Raw genomic sequence first — 21,645 nt, 5'->3', positions numbered from 1 at the left:
TTTTTATGGCTGAGTAGTACTCCATTGTATGTATGTACCACATATTCTTTATCCATTAGTCTGTCGATGGGCATTTAGGTTGTTTCCATGACCTGGCTATTGTACATAGTGCTGCAATGAACATTGGGGTGCATGTGTCTTTTTGAATTATGGTTTTCTCTGGGTATATGCCCAGGAGTGGGATTGCTGGATCATATGGTAATTCTATTTTTAGTTTTTTAAGGAACCTCCATACTGTTCTCCATGGTGGCTGTATAAATTTACATTCCCACCAACAGTGCAAGAGGGTTCCCTTTTCTCTCATTGGCCAACTTGGGGACAATTTGAGTATAAAAATATATTATGACAGGAATGGATTGTAACTCACTGGCAGGAAAATGCAAAGTCCATACAGATATAAATAAATTAGTGGATTGAAAGTTTTATGAGAAATAGGTATTTCCACAGTTTGAAAGTATCTCCTTCCAAAATATACCTATGTAATTACAAAGGGGAAAGGAGTTAACTCCACAGTGGAGAAGTGTGGCAGATACCAAAGTGACATCCTCAGGAATGTGACAAACTGAAAATGAGACTCACCTGTTGGGATGCAATGAGAGGAAAAGAGCATCCTGTCTGTGATAATCCTGCCTGAACCTGAATCTCAGCATGAGCAACATCAGACAAATCTAAATTTTACAAAATAACTGGCCTATAATCTTCAGAGTCGCCAAGGTCATGAGAGTCTGGGAGAAATTAAGGGACTGTTCATTGAAAAGACTAGAGGGACAGCACAACTAAATGCCACGTGTGATCCTGAAGTGAACCCTTTTGTTCTAAAAGACCATGGAACAAACTGGTGAACCCTGAGTGGGGCCTGAGGATTAGATGGTGGTAATTTTATCATGGTTGATTTCCTGATTTTGATGGTTGTGTTGTCATTCATGGGAAAACCTCCTTATTATAGGAAATGTACTCTGAAGTACCTGGAGATAATGGGGCATCAGGTTGGCGAGTGATTTTCAAATGGTTCAGGAAAAGGAAGTTGTTGATACTATATGTGATAGTTTTGTGTGTCAACGTGGCTAGGCTCTAGCACCCAGTCATTCAAGCCAACACTAATCTAGGTGTTGCCGTGAGGCTGTTGTGTAGGCGGTAGTTAATTTAGTAAAGGAGGTTATCCTTGATAATTTGGGTGTGCCTCATCCAATCAGTTGAAAGGTCTTAAGAACAAAACTGAGGCTTCCCTGAGAAAGAAGAAATTCTGCCTCAAGACTGCATCACCAGCTTCTGCCCGAGAGTTTCCAGCCTATTGACCTGCCCTACAGATTTCAGCCTTCCTAACGCCCAGTCAGGTAAGTCATACACATATGCGTATGTATGTATAGTCAATGTGTATAGATAGCATGTATCTCACATATATACTATAGAACCTTGACTGACACGCTATACTTGCGACTTTTCTGTAAATTTGTGACTGCTTCCAAGTAACTTAATTTTAAATACACCTTCTTCCACTTCGTTCTAACAGTAACATCTGTGAAAGTGCCAGGTTTTGATATGCCAGTTAATATTAAACTATGAAATGTTTTAAAATAGTTCTGTCCGTGTACTGCCCAAAATCATCATGCACACCACCAGTTTAACCTCTAACACATCTGGGAAACACCAACCCAACCCCCGAAATCTACCGTGTGGGATTTGCTGATCCTTCTCCTTTCCTGGCACATAGAAAGTGTTCAGTGAAGGCTGGCTGGACAGAAGGGTCTACACCTTCACTTGCTTATCATCGACGCCTCGTCTGAGCCCTGAAGCTTCTATTAAAACAAACGGTCTCTGAGGACCTCTTCCAGTTTTCATGGAGCTCTGGGCGGGGTTGCTGGCTTCTCCTAGGTGACAGGTCTTATTCACAGGATGCTACCTCTTCTCACCTCCTCTCTGGCACTTCCTTCCCCCAACTCCCTGTGCTGACTTCTCTTCTCACACCCTTCAATTCCAAAGCCTCACCGTGGCTCAGGTAAGGAATGGGTGGGTGGGTTTAATTAGCTCCCGGGTGTGTGTGATTTTTAAATCCCCCAGCTCATGCCCGGCAAGGGGTCATCTCAAGTCATTCACCTGGAGGAACGCACACCTATGTGAGTGTCTCTATCACTTGCCTACAGTATGGCAGACGCTGAATTTGCTTCCTTTGATATGCACGATTTCCCACCTGAAATATAAGCAGCACAAGGCTACATCTAAGGCCTCTTCCAAGGACCTAGGAACACACCAGACACAACAGGTGCTCAGCAGGTGTGGCCTGATGACAGGTGGTTGTTAGGTGCTGGGTGGCTGAGTGAACATCTTCCACGCCTCTCTTCCGAATGATCTGCCACATCCTGTCATTTGTCCTTTCTGTGAAGTTGCCCACATTTCATTCCTGAATGCACGCCACAGCTTTCTTGGATGCTGACAAGCAGCTTCCTGCCCTCCGCTGAGTCTCTGACTGGAGACCACACAAAGTCACTTAAGTACTCAGACCCCGATCCCAGCCTCCTTCTTCCAAAAACCTACGTGATCCCCAAACGTCTCACAAATTAAACTGTGACTCGGAAAAGCAGTTCTTGGGGAGGGTGAGTTACTATTTAATGGGTAGGGTTTCTATCTGGGATGATGAAAAAGTTCTGCAGAAGGATGGCGGTGATGGTGGAACACTGTGAATGTGCTTAATGCCACTGAACTGTACACTTAAAAATGGCTAAAATGGTAAATTTTATGTTGCATGTATTTTATCACAGTAACCGAAAAAGGGTTCTTGAGGTTTCCCACCAGTCACCCCCTCCCAACTCCAATATCCTTATTTCTCCCCATTTCCCAGTCTATTCGTTCTAAACCACTTAAACAACAAAAACAAACAAACACATCTGCGTAGCATTCTAATACTCACACCTCCAGAAGGGCACACACACCCCACTTCTACCTGGTCCATTCTCGTCACTTCTCTCTGTCCGGAGCCCATGCTCCCTCTCAGCACTGTGAACCTTCCCTAACTGTCTGGCTCACCCACACCTCTCTTCATTCTATCGTTCATGAATTTGCTAACTGCTCCCTCTTCTGTGATGCTTTAGCTCCTAAGTGCCTGCTTTACGGATCTGCGTTTTACCTCCACTTTCCAAGGTTGTTCTAAAACCCTGAAATTAACAGCCATGGAGCTTCGCTTCCTTTTGCAGGCTTCCCACAGAGCTGGGTCCATTATCAGACACATGATGTGCACTTTAACATGGGTAACTAATAAATTGCTCTCTGAACACCAGGGCTGATGGTTGCCTCTCTAGAAACGAGGCAAATGAATCAATACTGTATGGAAGCAGTAGCCTTGTTTAAAAGAGAGAAAAACACCACAACAGGAAAGATAACTTCTCACGTGCTCTCCAACCTGCAACTCCTTAGCCACAGAACAATTTAATTTCTTCAGAGGCCTGGTTTAAAATCAAATACACATGCCCACAACACAAATATATAAGATGTGTACGAAAGCAAAGGCTATCTGACTCACCCCATGACATGCACATCTCTGAATCCCCAAGGGATGGTCATGAAAGATCATCTCCAATTCATTAGTGAAAAGCCCAAGTTGGTTCTGAATAATATGCAACTATAAAAACATGATCAAGCAACTCAGGGGAGCTTGTCAGTCTTCAAAATTAGCCAATGTCAGTTCAAGAGTGTTCAGACCTTCCTGGCTGTGCCACCATAATTAACTAGAGAGGCAGAGGAAAACTGGCCCCATCCCAGAAGCCAATTCAGCAGATTCTCAACTCTGCAATGAACATGCTGGTACAGAAAGGGGGAAAATGCTGTGATGTTAAACGCTCCTACCTGCTCCTGGGCCAACAAAGCTTTCTTCTTCATGACTTTCATGGCATAGATGTCCCCGGTCGCTTTCTCTCTGACCACCTGCACTTCGGCAAAGTTACCGCAACCTACGACACTTCTCCCTTCAAAGTCCTTTGCTGAAGGCTGGAGCTCCTGCAACTCAGCTACGATGTCAGAATCTGCAAAAGACGGAAGAGTGACTCCTGATCCATAACGAGCTTCAAATACGCGCATCTTTACGAAAGCGAAAAGAAAGGAAGAAAGAAGAAAGTGTTGCTATGTCTTCCCTAGCTGTCAGAAGACACTTAGTCACTTCCTCGTCGTCGTGAATAATTATAAAATCAGCATAAAAGTGTTTTCCTATGCTAAGTTAAAATTAAGGGCTCCAGAAATTCCAAAGCACAGTTTCCATGGCAGCTATGATTTGAATCCTGGAGACGTAGAAAATAGGGGAAGGAGAAAGGAAATCACGCTCTTCTTCCTCTTCTCTGGAGGCTGAAGGGCAGTGTGTGGTCAAAGGTGCTTATCAGCATTTAGATCAGTTTATAATGGGACGTAAGCAATGTGATTCCTACGTCGGTCGACTTCGGAGTTGACTTCCAGATCATTCCATTCTGACTACACGTGTCCTGCTCAGTTTTATCCCACTAGCCCAAGCCTTATCTCCCTTGGATCGTGTCAGTAAATACCTTCCTGGCCTTAATATGCAGCAGCGCTACCAAAGGAAAAAAAAAAAAAAAAAAAAGCCTAAGCCCAAGGAACCAAATAGAGCCCTGACCTTGGTCCTGCAGAGCTGACGTATCACACACCTGGATGGGTTTGCAACTATCTTTTTTCTTAGCATACAGTCTATTCCTTCTCCGAGTGCAATCTCTCAGTTGGTGTCTTCATCTACCCTGACTGCTTTAACAAAACACCACAGACTCATGGGCAAAGCGGCTTAAACAACAGGCATGTATTTCTCAAAGTTCTGGTGGCTGGGAAGGCCAGCAGACTGAGATCCTGCAGAGAACCCGCTTCCTGACTGATGGACAGCCACCTTCTCCCTGTGTCCTCATGTGGCAGAAAGAAAGGGAGCCCTCGTCCCTCTTCCTCTTCTTCCGGGGACACTAATTCCATCATGGGGGACCACCTTTATGAATTCATCTAAACCTAATAATCTCCCAAAGCCTCCACATGTTGGCGGATAGAGCCTTAACATATGAATTTGGGGAACTGGAGGAGGGGGCGGAACAGTGAGAGATTCTCAGTGTTTAAAGTATGGACTAAACAGATGGCAGATTTGGAATCTAACATATATTTATTAACAGCACTAAGTTGGGGCATCGCTGGATTTGCAACAACTCTAATGGTCTAAAGAATAGAGTGGAACGTAATTATTAGAGAAATCCAAGTCAAAACTACAATGAGGTATCACCTCACACCAGTCAGAACTGCCATCATGAAAAAGTCTACAAATAATAACTGCTGGAGAGGGTGTGGACAAAAGGAAACCCTCTGGCACTGTTGGTGGGAACGTAAATTGGTGCAGCCGCTACGGAGAACAGTATGGAGGTTCCTCAGAAAAACTAAAAACAGAGCTACCATATGATCCAGCAATCCCACTCCTGGGCATATACCCAGACAAAATAATTCGAAAGGATACATGCACCCCTATGTTCATAGCAGCACTATTTACAATAGCCGAGACACAGAAACAACCTAAATGTCCATCAACAGATGAATGGATAAAGAAGATGTGGTTTATATATATACAATGGAATACTACTCAGCCATAAGAAAGAATGAACTAATAAGAACCTGCTGTATAGCACAGGGAACTCTACTCAATACTCTGTAATTGCCTATATGGGAAAAGAATCTAAAAAAAAAAACTGTGTGTGTGTGTGTGTGTGTGTGTGTGTGTGTGTGTGTGTGTGTAACTGATCCACTTTGCTGTATACCTGAAACTAACAACACTGTAAATCAACTATACTCCAATAAAAAAAATTTTTTAAACAAGAATGAAATAATACCATTTGCAGCAACATGGATGGACCTAGAGATTATCATACTACGTGAAGTAAGTCAGAAAGAGAAAGACAGATACCATATGATATCACTTATATGTGGAATCTAAAATACGATACAAATGAACATATCTACGAAACAGAAACAGACTCACAGACATAGAGAACAGACCTGTGGTTGCCAAGGGGGAGGAAGGGTGGGAGAGGGAAGGACTGGGAGTTTGGGATTAGCAGATGCAAACTAGTATATACAGGATGGATAAACATCAAGGTCCTACTGTAGAGCCCAGGGAACTATAGTCAATATCCTGTGATAAATCATAATAGAAAAGAATATGAAAAAGAATATATATATGTATAACTGAATCAGTTTGCTGTACAGCAGAAATTAACAACATTGTAAGTCAACTATACTTCAATAAAATATTAAAAAAAAAAGAATAGAGCAGAACAGTTATGACTGACCAAATCCTTCAATCCTGCCTGATACAGGGAAACTGCAGCATATAGAGGGTTACACTCCTAAGCAAGACAAGAGAAGCACGTGATCAAAATTATCCTGGAGAATCCCTCAGAAAGGTGCCATGGAGAAGACCAAGGGACTCTTGAAATCCCACAGGTACCCTGGAGTGATCCTCATTTCTGTGGGTGGGCACCAGATAAAGCTGGGAGCCACACTCTAGAGTTACAATCACTCAGAGAGTTGTTCACACAGCGAAAGGGACAGAATCCAACAAAGGGAAAAGCCACTTCATAACCACAGTCACTTGTCAACATATTAATGAATTAGCCGATGCAAGTTTAAGTTGTTACCCACTCCCTTTCTTTGTTGCGTGGGTGGAGTTGAATTCACTTGGCTCAAAGGCTCATACGATGAACATCACTGCACTAACCACATCTCTTACTTCAACAGTCATCCTAAAAACACCTTCTTTTGGCCCCTTGAGTAATCAGGCAAGAGGGGTGGGTGGATCTGCATGAATTCATCGTGAGCGTTGGAAAACAAAAAAATAAAGAAAGAGCGCTTTCAGGGAGAATTCCATGCAGAAGCAAAATTGAAAGCTGCACGATATTTTCCTTTTGCCCTGACATCACTGTGCCAAGCCCAGCCTTTCTGCACTGCCCTCTTCCAAGTTTCTTTCAGATCTAGTACTTGAGTTTTGAATTATTAATTCCCCAAATATGCTGGCTTGAACCTGATTTCATCACTGCTTGCACAGAAGGCCAGGCTCTCCTGATTCTGTTAGGCCTTGGCCCCCATGTTGCTTACAGCTTTGTCCAACTTAATAACTCTGGGTCTGTCACTAGCAACCACCAGGCATCTCAATCACCCAGGGAGACAAAACTGCTTGCAGGCAACACCATCACGATGCTCTCAGAATTCTGAGAAACCATTCCACATCGCAATGTTGTTATCCAAAGGCTTTTGGATTTTTTTTTCCAGTTTAAAAAATCTTGTTACAAGTTGGACTTAAATTATATATCAATTACGGATTGCTCACTGGACAATGAAAGAAAATATCAGAAGTCAGTTTTCACCAGTGGACTGTCATCTGCATTGGTTTCCACCTAAATGTCCAGAAGGTCATCTCTGCTTTCGTCACTCGCCACTGTCAGCTGCTGGGTCCACCACTTCTTAACCTCAGAACCACAGGAAGCTGTGTCCGTCATGGGGTTCATTTTGCACACGACAGATTTCATTGTGGTCCGCCCTCCAAATGTGTAAGTTGACCGAAGACACCAAGTGGCTTATTGGTTTTGGTGCCAAGGGTAGGCACCATTGCCCAAACTTCCTCTGGGGCTTCCTGGCCTCGGCGGTGTCCTGCCAACTCCCTCCCCTGTCCGACAGGGTCAGGCTTTTGGATTATTAAGGTGAACAGGTGAGATGCTGAACTCATGTCTATGACTGTGAAAAAATAACCCTTCGCAACTTCTTTCCCTACCAGCAACTTTTGTGACTTCAAAACCACAGCAACCCTTCATCCCTGCCCACTCTGAGCCCAGTGCAGACTGAACATTGAGGGGAGGTAAAGACCCAAAGCATGGAATGAAAATGCAGTCAAAGAAGGACCTTGTCAGATATATATTTGGACCCAGGAGGCAAAAGACACCACAGATGAGTGTACTGCTTCCTTTTTTGAAACTCAGTATTGAGACACTTCAATCTCTAGGAATTCAGCCCTCACAGAAATGCTCCAAAGACATACATATCAAGATACTTATGATAAGCACTGTTTGTTACAGGAAAAAAATCAGAAACAACCTAGAGGTCCGTTAGTAGGAAAGGGGAAACAGCCTAAGAGTCCACCCACATAAAAGAATATTAGGCACATGTTTAAAAGAATTCAGTAGCTCGACCTCCACTAGAGTCCATGTTCTTCAAGAACAAGGATTTTTTCTGTTTTGATCACTACTGTAAACCCAGTACCCAAAGCAGAAACTGACACATAGCGAGTGCTCCATAAACACCTGTCAAGTAAATATTCTGCTAGGTGAGCAAACCTAGTGGCAAAAGCATTATAAACATGAGCCATTTTGCATAAAATTAAAACACAGTAATGTTAGAACATGCGTGGAAAAGGGTTCATTGCTCAAGCTAGTGGATTGGTATGCGGGGGCTCATGACACTCGTCTCTTCACCTTCAGGTATGTTTGAACATTTCATAATAAATATTTTTTAAGGATAAAAGAAAAATTGCAGTACTACACACCAAATCGTTAACAGTGGTTATCTTAGGAAAGATTTTGAGGGATTTTCTCCCACTCTGACCTTTTATATTTAACTTTGTATTTTAAAAATATTTTTATTAAAATATAGTTAATTTACAATGTTGTGTTAGTTTCAGTCACAGCAAAGTAACTAGCTATACATATATAAATATTCTTTTTTGGATTCTTTTCTATTATATGTTATTACAAGATATTGAATATAGTTCCCTGTGTTATACAGTAGGTCCTTGTTAGTTACCTATTTTATATATAGCAGTGTGTGTATATGTTAATTACAAACTCCTAATTTATCCCTCCCCCCTCTTTTGGTAACCATAAATTTGTTTTCTATGTCTGCAAGTCTATTTCTGCTTTGTAAATAAGTTCATTTGTATCATTTTTTTCAGATTCCACATATACGTGATATCATATGATATTTGTCTTTCTCTGTCATACTTCACTTAGTATGATAATCTCTAGGTCCATCCATGTTGCTGCAAATAATTACTTTGTATCATGTTTGCAATTAGGGGGAAAAAACTTCTTAAAGTTACATTTTGCCCAAAGTACTAAGGTTGTGAACATATGCTTGCCTGCAGCGAACCTAGTTAAAAGAGGGTAGAATTTCAGCCACTGTCTGATCACCAAGAACAGCCCAACTTTAACCATTATCAACACTTTGTCTGCATGTTTTAATATCACGCTTGTTTATTTTTTTACACAAAATATGTGATATACTACTTAAGATTTTGCTACTTATTCTGTTCATCAGCAATAGTCAGTCAACCAATATTTATTAAAACCTTCTGTGAACCAGACACTGTTTTAGGCACTGGGGCTAAAATAACAATTAAGAAACAAAAAGCCTTTCCCTGGTTCCCAGATGCCAGCTCCCTGCCCTCTCTTGGCCCAAGCTAGGGGCACTGCTTCAGGGCTGTATTATTCTGTCTCTCTTCCTCCAACAGTCCGTGAAGAAAATCTCCATCTCTATGGCAAGACTCGAGAAACGTATGCAGTAAGAGGTGTTGGACCCTTCCTCCCACGGAGAAATGAAGCTTACATTCCAAAACAGAAAATCAAAGGGGGAGGGGGGGGAAGAAAGCATACTAATGCAATCACCCTTTTCCAGTCATAGTCTCTCAACCATACTCTCCAGGAAGCCTCTTTAAAAATATGAAACAGGGCTTCCCTGGTGGCGCAGTGGTTGGGAATCCGCCTGCCGATGCAGGGGACACGGGTTCGTGCCCCGGTCCAGGAAGATCCCACGTGCCGCGGAGTGGCTGGGCCTGTGAGCCATGGCCACTGGGCCTGCGCGTCCGGAGCCTGTGCTCCACAACGGGAGAGGCCACAACACTGAGAGGCCCGCGTACCACAAAAAAATATATATATAAATATGAAACATCTCCCTGGAAGAGGATTCTATTAGAAAAATCTATGTTTCACTAAGTCTAGTCCCCTGATTACTGAATGAGTCTAGAAGATCCACGGCTTTAAAGGAAGCGGAGGGCAATCTCAAGACTAAAGAAGGTGCATGTTGATAGCTCAGTAAATTAGTCTGTCACATAATTCCCCTTCCCCTCCCACTCCCTATTTGAGAATTTAGATATTCCACAAAATAAGGTGGGAGCTTATTCAAACACAGAATCACGAATAAATACGCCAAGTACATTTTCAAGTTAAAGGTACACAATATATTAAACGTTGAGGTTTATGGTTATCATTATTGGGTAACATTTATTGATTGTTTCTACGTGCCAGGCAACATGATAAGCCTGGACTGGGCACTAACTCATTCAATCCCTATTGATGAGATAATGCGTTTTCCCCTATTTCGCAGATGAGGGCACTGAGAATAGACAGGGTACCGACGGTCACTTAGTAATACATTGGTTTAATCCACTCAAAACTTCCAGGTCCTTTGGGCAATGTATATCCCCCTTTCCATGAGGTCCTGGTGATCACAGTGCCCTGGACCCCTGGGCACCTAGATGAGGCCAATCACAGTACTTCACACCCTGGCCCAGTGACTGGTCAAGGGGTGGGCAAGTGACCCAAAGCAGAGCCAATGAGAATTTCCCTGGGATTGCATGAACATAGACAGTGGAAGATATACATAGTTCCCTGGCACATGGAATCTGTGGGGCCCTATGCCTCACTGCAAACAGTGGAATGCAGCCAAAGAGATTCTACGTCCCTTCCAGGCCTGAGCCCAAAAAAGGCCTGGCAGCTTCCACTTTTGTGCTTTTGGAAACCCTGAGTGGCCATGGAGGAGGTCCAGACACCTCTGCTAGAGTGTAGACCAGGGGTCAGCAGCCTTTTCTTAAAGGGCCAGACGGTAAACATTTTAGGCTTTGTAGGCCCTATGGTCACGCCTACTCAAGCGCCTTGGGACGAGACAGCAGCCCTAGGGGACAGGCGTGGCTGTATCCCAGCAGAACGTTGTTTACAAAGCAGGCGTCCCAGGCTGTAGTTGGCCAACCCTTCATGGACAGACCACACAGAAGAGCCGTATGGAGAGGAAGAGGCCCTGAGATTTCACAGTGAGAGAGAAAGGCCCGCTAGTCCCAGGGTTCTGGGTGGTGGGGGGCTGTCCCGTGCATTGTAGGATGTTCAGCAGCGTCTCCGGGCTGCACTCATTAGCTGCCATGAGCCCCTCCCTGCTGCTGTGACAACCAAAACTGTCTCCAGATACTGCCAAATGTCCCTGGGAGGCAAAATCAGCGCTGGTCGTAAAACACCGGGGTCACGTGAAAAAATACGAAACTGGGGAACCAGCAGTCAACTTCCCCACCACGTGGAAGTCAAGGAGAGTCGAGAACAGGGTGCATTCCTGGACTTCCCTGGTGGTCCAGTGGCTAAGACGCCACGCTCCCGAATGTAGGGGGCCCGAGTTCAATCCCTGGTCAGGGAACTATATCCCACATGCCGCAACTAAGACCCAGTGCAGCCAAATAAATAAATACTTTAAAATAAAGAAATAAAACACAACAACAAGGTGCGGGCAGGGCCAATTCATGACTTCCATAGTCCCTAGGCACTTTTGCCTTCGTCAGTCCCTTGCTCCATAAAAATATATTTTTTTTATGACTGCATTGGTATAAAGACGAATATAATCCAGAATCATTATACATTATTAGCATACCCACATTTTTCTTATGATTTTAAAATAAATTAAACTAATTACAATAAATTCAATGTATTAAAATTAAATACTGTGGGCGCTAAGCACTGTGCTTATAATGCCTAATGAATAATCAGCTTTAAGCGAGTGTAAAGATGGAGCCAGAGGACGTTATTTAAGTCCCTGGAACCAGCCATGCCTAAAATTTGACCCATCCCTGGACTATCAGTTTCATGAGCCAAAAAAAATTCACTTTTTGGGATAAACAACAAAGTCCAACTGCATAGCACAGGGAACTATATTCAATATTCTGTGATAAACCATAATGAAGAACAATATATATAACTGAATCACTTTGCTGTACAGCAGAAATCAACACAATGTTGTACATCAACTATACTTCAATAAAGTAAAAAAATTTTTTTAATTCACTTTTTGGCCTAAGCTAGTTTGAGTTTCTGTCACTTGCAACCAAGAGGCCTGACTTATCCGGTCTCCCAGAGACCGAAGGTGGAAGCTGACCTTGAAGGTGAGTCCGTCTAAAGCAGAGTTCCCACCCACTCCCACTGCCCACAAATGCATCCCGCCTCTGGCATCCTTCTAGTTCTCTCTAAGCAGGACAGTTTTCAGGAAAAAGTTCCCCCACACTTACACTTCCGGACAAAGTTGCTCACGTGCTTAATCTTCATCAGAGCAGGCTGACTGCATTCTTTAAAGAGAACAAAGAGGGCATCTAATATCCCTTCTCGGGAAAGAGGAGACATCTGCTGTTGAGTCATGAAGGGTGGTTTCCCCTAAAAACAGCAAACAGCAGATGGAGACACTGTCAATAATGAAAAGCTTTGATCAATAACATCCACGCAGAGTAAATTGCAAGCCACCAACTCGACTAACTGCTCACGACACACACTAACGACATACTTCGGTGGCCTCGTTCTTTAAAGCAACATCCACTGACAGTCATTAAGTGATCACTTGCACATCCCATCACCGTGGGCTTCTTCCTCCAGCACCTCGGGAGAAAAACGTCACCAGCATGCCAAGAATAAGAAAAGGTCCTGGGCTTCCCTGGTGGCGCAGTGGTTGAGAGTCTGCCTGCCGATGCAGGGGACATGGGTTCGTGCCCCGGTCCGGGAGGATCCCACATGCCGCGGAGCAGCTGGGCCCGTGAGCCATGGCCGCTGAGCCTGCGCGTCCGGAGCCTGTGCTCCGCAACGGGAGAGGCCACAACAGTGAGAGGCCCGCGTACCGCAAAAAAAAAAAAAGAAAAGGTCCTTCTTTCTTAACGGTCTGAGGCTCGTGGGGACATTTACTCCGAACCCTGCTGGTCCTGTCACATCTCCATGTCTCCGCACTAGGACACAATGATTGCCTCTTCCTCCCTGTGTTCCCAGAGGTGTGCTGACATAACTTCAGTTTAGTTCACTTGAGCAATCTAGGGTCGTGTAAATGGAGCGACTGCACTAAAGCTGAATTTATTCACGATCTCAAGCAACAGCTGCAAACTGGCAAACTGCATCTAGCCCACAGACGTGTTTTGCTTGGCCTGTGGTATTTAAAATAATTTGAGTTATCTGCCAATATTGAAAAATCAGGAGATTTCACACCAGAAAAAGGGGGGGGAGGGGAGGGGAAGATTTCTGGCTTCTCGTGAGACCCTGGCAGATCTGGCCAACAATGCCCCCACGTTCCTGCCTGGGGATGCTGAGATGCAGCTGAGGAGCACAGCCCCTCTGGGTAACGGATGTGGTCTGCATTTCACTGCAGACCTGACTCGCAGCTCTTCCATCTGGCTCACTTGACTCCTTTACACTCCCTGGCCCCCAAAGACACGAGTTTGCACCCCTGGTCTAGAGCAATGAATCCCATGTGCCAAGCTGTGGATTGTGTGCAGGTCTCTCTGCAAAGCTGGCCACCAACAGTTCCTCTAACTCTGAAGGCACCTGCCACTGCACCCACCAAGAGTCAGAATCTATTTCCTCTCCCCGTGAATCTGTGCCATCGCCATGACTCACGTCAACCAACAGAACATGACATAAGGGATCATGTGCCAGTTCAAGGTGGAGCCCTTAAGAAGTCTGGCAGCTTCTACTTTTGCTTTTTTGGGGAAGCCATCCACCAAGTCAAGAAGCTTGGGCTAGACCAGGGGTCAGCCAAATCTGGCCCACTGCGTGTTTTTATAAATAAAGCTTTATTGGAACACAGCCATACCTATTAATTTACACATCGTCTATGGCTGCTTCTGTGCTACAATGACAGAGTTGACTAGCTGCAGCAGAGACCGTAAGGCCCATGACATCTAAAATACTTATTATCCACAGAAAAAAATTACAAGCCCCAGGTTAGACTGACTGAATAATGAAAGACCTTTGGAGAAGAGAGGTCAGTAGAACCCTGAGGCTCCCCAGCCAGCAGCTGGCACCCAAATGTTCCAGTCCCAGCCAAGCTCCCAACTCAATACAGCCCCGTGAGTGACCCCAACAGAAGAACCACCTAGCTGAATGCAGCCAACCCACAGAATCATAAGACAAAATAAATCACTGTTGTTTTAAACTTTGTGAGTGGTTTGTTACACAGCACTGGATAACAGAAACAGATTGGCTACATCTGAATCACTTGGAGAACTGGAGCACTTAAAAAACAAAAAGAAACCAGATTCTCAGGTTCCACCCCAACCTACTGAGTTCGAATTTCCCAGTTTGTAGCTAGAATATGTTTTAGTAACAAGTCCTCCCTAGAGAGTCAGACCTCAGCCAGGTTTGTGAAGCACTGGGTCACAAAAGGACACCCTTCTGTCATTTCAGAGTTCTACCACTAACTGGAAAACTAAGATTCTTTGTTTCTTCAGTTCCTTAATGAGTTTAAGCAGCTGTTCCCAAATACAGTACTGAGTCTTAACAAAGTTTTCAAGTCTGCCATGAAATGAGAAAAGATGAACACCGCATGATGACTCTTTTATAAAGCTACGTGTATTCAAATTGTAAAACGGTCCTTTATTTTGCAACGATGTCCTTCCTCTCATGGTATTTCTTAAAATGTCCTTTATGAAATAAAAGGACCAGAAGATAATATGATTTTCTTTTTTCTGTGTGTTTTTTACATTCCTTACTTGGCAAAATAGAAAGTTGGCAAACCTAGGTCAGCCCAGCAAATTTGTAAAATTTTGCTGGCTCGAAAATCTAAAAGTCTGCCAACCACTGACCTAGAGCTTGTGGGGAAGTTCTGTTAAGTAGAAACTGAGACCCTGTCTAAAGTACTTACCTAAATGGAAAACAAAACCACTACTCTCTATCCAAACCTCACTAAAAGGGCGCTGGGATAGGGATAGGAGTAGGATAATTAAATAGTTTAGAAATCCCACTAGGGGATTAAGGACAGAGAGGGAATTTTAAGGGAGTCTGGGAGACTGTTATAAGCTAATGACCACTCAAGAAAAGAATCCAGTAACCTAGCAACAATCTATACTACCTTGAAGGAAGACCAGGTGCACCCAAGTACCAAGCACACTAAAGCCACAAGTCCTGATAGCTAAAACACAAGACAATAGATATGGGGTCTGAATCTTTTTACACGAAGTCAGGAAGGTAATGGTCCTTGAAGAGTAGCATTTCTGCATGTAGCCAAGACAGAAATACAGGTGAAAGGAGGAAGAAACTAGGTGAAAGGGGACATTATATTGAAACCTGAGATGAATTACCATATTTTAGTATATGTTACCACTCTCCTGCTAATATACATGATTTAAGTAGCACCATGACAGTCCCGGTTAGACCATATAGGGTCAAAGGAGGAACTAATGATGTAAGCCTTGATGTCTGCCCAAAAATGAGAAAAAAAGGTGGTCTTCTCCCCTCCCCACTTTTTCTTTGACTATAAAAATGTAGCCCCTCTTTGTTCTCGGGGCTGCATTCCCTTGCTGGCTGTTTGTATCTCTCACAAGCATCCTATGCTAAGAAACTCACTCTTTGCCTTTTCTGTGCTGAGACGAGAGAACCTGAGCTTCAGTAAGTCCTGACACCAGGTGAGCGGTTTCAATTAAAAGACAGTGGGTTCAAGTCCCCTCCTAAGTCTGGGATCGTGGGTTCAAGTCCCATCCAAGAAGGAATGCAGTTTCAGCTGGAAGGGGGAAAAACAGTATCCTTACCTGTTTATATTAAGGCGAATGTTAGGGTTACGCTACACTTGCAAATAACAGCTTTCCTGGGGGCAGGGTGGAACTCATTAGTTTAAAAAAAAAGATGAATTAGCGGTTTATCCACAATCCTTGCTGTTACAATGACATTTAAGTACAAGACACACTTAATAAACTCTGACATACTCTGGCGGTATTGCCCAGCAGTTACATACCCACAGACCAAAAATTGGGCGTGGCTTTGCCATTTACAAGCTGTGTGATTCTGGACAACTCTTTGTCTCCCTCCACATCTGCACATGATAAGCCCCCTTAATAAATTCTGTCTTAAGTTGGAAGTTTTGGAGTAAAACGATAAAGGGGCTAAAAAGTGGTAGCACTCAGTCAGCTGAGGTTAAAAATAGACTATTCATTAGTGAAAAAATATCTCATGACTTAAATGGTGATGGGGATGGTCCCACCTACACTTTCAATCTGTCCCCATTCTGGTCTGTCTGAACATTCCCCAATATCAATATCTTGGGAAAAATGTCCTCAAGGTTGTATTAGTGTTGAAGCTAATATAACACTGTAAAATACTATTACATTTAAACCAGTATAGTTGGTTTAAATGTAATAGTATTACTATTAAACACTATTAAATTTAATAGTATTACTATTAAATTACTATTAAATAGTATTACTATTTATCATCATACAGGTATCATACAAAAATGCCTTCTTAAATATAACCACCGTTATGTGAACATAAATTTATTATTACTGGGCTTCCCTTGTGGTGCAGTGGTTAATAATCTACCTGCCAATGCAGGGGACACAGATTCGAGCCCCGGTCCAGGAAGATCCCACATGCCGTGGAGCAGCCAAGACCGTGCACCACAACTAGTAAGCCTGAGCTCTAGAGCCCACGAGCCACAACTACTGAGCCCGTGCGCCTAGAACCCGTGCTCCGCAACAAGAGAAGCCAATGCAGTGAGAAGCCCGCACACCGCAACGAAGAGTAGCCCCCGCTCTATACAACTAGAGAAAAGCCCACGCGCAGCAACGAAGACCCAACACAGCCAAAAATTAAATAAATTTTTTTAAAAAGTCTATGAGAGCATGTATTAATTGGAAAGAAAAAGATCAGGAAAGACTGCTAAAAAAATTTATTATTACTGTCACTAATACTATTTCTATACTTATTATTAATAACAGTTACCATTTATAAAGGGCTTACCAAGAGGTGGGCAAGAAACTAAGTACTTTACATGGATTATCTCATTTAATCCTCATAACTGTAAATTATGTGTTATAACCTCTATTATAAAGAATGGAAAATGGATTCAGAGAAGGCAACTGACTCGCCCAAGGTAACACAGCTAACAAATACTGGGGCCAGGATTCAAACCTAAATCTTCACCACTATCTGTATTGTCCCTTTCACTTACGAATACATAAGTCAAACAAGGATTTCTACATCAACGGTGTTCCACCTACATCAGAAACAAAAGAATTAGAAATCTACGTGGAAAAAAAATCTGACAACATTAAGTTTTAATCCTTTGGAGTGATGGAAATGTTCTGTATCTTGAGAGGAAAGGGGGTTTCACAGGTGTGGTATTTATCAAAACTGGTTTTTTTTAATCTAAACCATAAACATCCCTTGAATGAAAAAGATTTCTATATTTCTATAGGATTACAAGTATAGAAATTTCAGTCAAAAGAGTGTCTTTGTTCAATTACTTTTCTTTAATAAAAGGACAAACTTTAGGGCTTCCCTGGTGGCGCAGCGGTTGAGAATCTGCCTGCCGATGCAGGGGACACGGGTTCGAGCCCTGGTCTGGGAAGATCCCACATGCCGCGGAGCAACTAGGCCCGTGAGCCACAATTACTGAGCCTGCGCGTCTGGAGCCTGTGCTCTGCAACAAGAGAGGCCGTGATAGTGAGAGGCCCCGCGCACTGCAATGAAGAGTGGCCCCCACTTGCCACAACTAGAGAAAGCCCTCGCATAAGAAATGACGACCCAACACAGCCATAAATAAATAAATAAATAAATAAAATTTAAAAAAAAAAAAAAAAAAAAAAGGACAACCTTTAGTACTGAACTCATAAAGGTCTTCCTTCCAGGGCAAGTTCAGCTACCCACTCCTGTCTGAACAATGGCTCCTTTCCAAAACTATCAGCGCATATGAAACACCAAAGGGGATTTTCTCCTGGATTAGCCTCAGTCCCATAACAAAAGCAAAGGTAACAAAGAGGTTCCAAGGAAACACACAGAGGTGAGCAAAGTTGGCAAGCCAGTCCGTTACCTGGAAGAAAAGATTCAACCTGGAGGCCCGGCTGGCAATGGATTCAGCAGCACCAGCGTCCGGCAGATTCCGTGCTCCATACTTGAACTTCAACATCTCCCCACTAGTGATGAAGGGAGATCGGTTAAATGTGTTCTGCAGATTTGAGCAGCAAGGGCTTGAGAGATCCCGAGCTCCCTCAGGATATCAGGAAAGGGAGGTGAAAATCAGCCACCACTGGGTCTTGGGATGCTCAATCTGGTGACGGAGATTAAAAATCAGATTTTTATTCAGTGTAACAGGAGTAACACTTATCTGACATACTCTCTTACTTAAAAGTTTGTTTATCTGCCCTCCTTAGAATGTAAGCTCCACCAGGGCAGGGACTTTTATCTTCATATAGTGGGGAAACATATAGCCTGGCACATAAATACTAATAGCTACTGAATAAATCACTGAAAATAAGCAAATTACGTAATACAGGTATGTTGAAAGGTTTCAAGCGCCATGGAGTTCAAAAAAAAAAAGAAAAGAAAAGAAAAAGAGCAAAATGGGGGAATTGGGGCATGGCAGTGTGTATAACAGTGGTGTCAGAGTAACGTCACTGAGAAGATGACATTTGAACCAAAACCTGAAGGGCGTTAAGCAGCAAGCCTTGCTGACATTTGGAGAAAGAAAAGTATCCCGGGCAGAGGGCACAGCCAGAGCTAAGGTTCTGAGGCAAGACCTGGGCTTCTCTGACAGTAGCTGGGAGACCAGAGGGGCTGGAACAGGGTGAAAGAGGCAGGAAGTAGGAGTGATGGATGGGTACGAAGAGTATGAAGACACTAAAGCAAATTAAGGTCACACAGATTCTAAGGCGCTGCCAGCCCCCACTAGTAATGCTGACAGGAGGCAAGGCAGAATAAACACAGGACCCCACCAAGCTTGAGAAAGGAACAATTCCTCTGGCCCCAGCATCGCCGGGCTGACCCTTCGGCTCTGGTGGAAGTGGGCCAGTGCACCGCCAGCCTAGGAAGACCCTCCCGAGCCCCGGAAGCCCTGGGGGCGGAACCGCCGCCCTCCCGGCTCCGAAAGGCAAAGCCGGTATTGGTGTGGGTGGAGGAGGCCCTTCCCCAGGTCTTGCAGAATGGGGTGGAGGGGAAATTGGGCGTGAGGGGACCAGACTCACGCTCAGCCGATCCCGCCAGTCAGCGCTCCACTCCACCCCGGGCGTCCCGCCGCAGCATTTGAACGTGGGGAACGGCGCGGGCGGGGCCCAGATACGTCTGGACCAATCAGCGTGCCCACTCCTATGATGGACAGTTATACCTCAACCAGGCCCTGCCCAAGTCCTTAAAGGGACAGAGGAAGTGAAAGAGCTAGCCAATCAAATTGTTTCTTCCTCTGACTCATGGCCAATGGGAAACGGGGAGGGCAAACCCGGCAGGGCAGGTCTTGGAAGTTTGAAATTGGCGGTTACGCACAAGGATGCAATTTTGAGTGCGCGTCTATTTGTGTCTGTGCTCTCTGGGGATCTCTGGGATCCCGGGGCCGTGTCCCCTGCTCGCTCTCAGGCCACCTGCGAGGAGGAAGACAGCTAGGCCGCTCTGCCTGGTGGTCTTGTTCCTCAATCCTGCCTAAGGTCGAAGTACTTACTTTGGTAAACCAGCTGGTTCTCTGCTATAGGCTACAGCTGAGGCAGCAAATGTTTTGAGTTTGAAATTCCACCTGCCTCGATGACTGATTGTCGTGCAACAAATAGGTGAAGGTATTGAGACTGTCTGATAGGACATTTTAAAATAAAGACAACAACTTAGTCAATTCACTAAAGAGGAAATCCAAAAGGCCAACAAATATACGAAAATATACTCAACGTCATTCGTAATCAGGAAATGAGAAAACTAAAACCACAATGAGATACAATAACATGCACCCAGATTGGGGCGGGGGATGGGGGAGGAGGTCTGACAGTGTTTGCAATGCTACAGGCATTCATACATAGCTGATGGGAGTATAAATCAGTACAGTCTCTTTGAAAAAGAGTTTGCCACTATTTGCTAAAGTTGATGATATGTACATTCTATGACTCACTCCTGGGTATATACCTTAGAGAAACTCCTAATTGTGTACACTAGAAGATATGTACAAGAATGTACAAATAGTACCGTACAATATCATGGCAAAAAACAAAGAAAAACTGGAAGCAACCCAAATATCCATCAGCAATAGAAAGGATAATTTTTTATATTGCAGTGTTTTCATACAGCAATGAAAAGGAACAAACTGCAGCTGAACACAATGACATAATGACTTTCAAAACAACGCTGAGTGAAGGAAGCAAAACAATAAAGTATGTCTTTTTATTGGAGTAGAGTTGATTTACAATGTGTTAGTTTCAGGTGTAGAGCAAAGTTTCAGGTGTATACACCTATGTGTGTATACATATATATACACACACACATATATATTCTTTTTCAGATTCTTTTGCCTTATAGGTTTTTAAGGTATGTTTTCCTTCATATAAATTTCAAAAGCGGCAAAACAAAATATTTAGAGAAGGATGTACATACAGGTGATAAAACCATAAAGAAAGCAAAAGTCCAGATAGTGGTTACCTAGGGTTAGGATGGTGACCTTTCAGGGAGTCATGTTGCTACTATGATCTAGTTCTCAGCCTAGCTGGTAATAATACGGATTTTTGTTTCACAATTTGTAAATTGTGTGTGTGATGTTCTATTTATGTATATTTCTAAAATTTGAAAGGGAGGCAGTCCTTTCTGTACATTTCCAATCCCTACACTAGATAGAACTGGAAACGTGTTATCACATGCAGGCTCACACACGCATACATACATCAGTATAAAACCAAAGCTACAGACTTGCTTAATACACATTTTTCCCCCAAACATAATCCTGGGGTAATAATGATAGCTACTATTTATCAAGCCCCTCTCCCTCTTTTTTTAATCAAGCACATCTCATTTAATCTTTACTATAACCCTGAGAGGGAGGAACTATAATCCACATTTTACAGATGGGGAAACTGAGGCTGAGAGATATGGAGTGACTAATCTTCAGTTGTTCAGCTCTAGGTGGTGAAGCTGGATTTGGAACTTCTGGACTATCTGACTCCAAATCCTTTCCTCTATACAAAACCTGCTTCTCAGCAGATGTTAGAAATTCCCCCAGCCTCTGCTTTTGTCATGTTGCAAGGGCTGACCCAGTCCAGAAAAATATATGAAAATAACAAATACTTCTAATGACATGAGAGGGTTAACCAAAGTTTGGGGATGGCAAGGTGAAGAGAGATGCAAAGTGGGTCACAGACACTGTTGACTTGATATAAAGAATGTCAGAAAGGTGAGAATGTGGATCTAGTCAATGCCTCTGCTGATTTTTCTAATCCAGCCAAACCTGTTAGTTTCCAGGTGTCAGAAATAGAAGTCTTTACCAGAATCTTGGGACTTGTTCATCCTAAATTAGAATACAATGTTAACAGCACCATTTTGCATTTCCCTGAATGCTGCCTACTAATTTCCTACTAGAACAATTGCTGGCCTCTGCAAATCCTTTGTGAAACAGAACAAG

At 43.5% G+C, this 21,645-nt stretch overlaps 1 protein-coding gene across 1 annotated transcript in view; it reads right to left on the bottom strand.

The window, feature by feature from the left end:
• CIT (citron rho-interacting serine/threonine kinase) overlaps positions 1 to 19,296 on the bottom strand; it is a 173,404-nt gene extending 154,108 nt beyond the window's left edge. Inside the window, exons 1-4 of the mRNA XM_081252505.1 lie at positions 19,247 to 19,296; positions 18,097 to 18,333; positions 12,326 to 12,467; positions 3,838 to 4,013 (exon numbers count right to left, since the gene is read on the bottom strand). Coding sequence (XP_081108631.1) covers positions 3,838 to 4,013; positions 12,326 to 12,467; positions 18,097 to 18,192 — 414 coding nt within the window. The 5' untranslated portion in view covers positions 18,193 to 18,333; positions 19,247 to 19,296. The remainder of the gene's footprint in view (positions 1 to 3,837; positions 4,014 to 12,325; positions 12,468 to 18,096; positions 18,334 to 19,246) is intronic.
• Positions 19,297 to 21,645: the final 2,349 nt, after the last annotated feature.

This window comes from Mesoplodon bidens, assembly GCF_964165515.1.
Source record: "Mesoplodon bidens genome assembly, chromosome: 13".
Taxonomy (NCBI): Eukaryota; Metazoa; Chordata; class Mammalia; order Artiodactyla; family Ziphiidae; genus Mesoplodon; species Mesoplodon bidens.
Note: the sequence above shows the minus strand (reverse complement) of the source record. Positions and strands in the feature narration are given on the sequence as shown.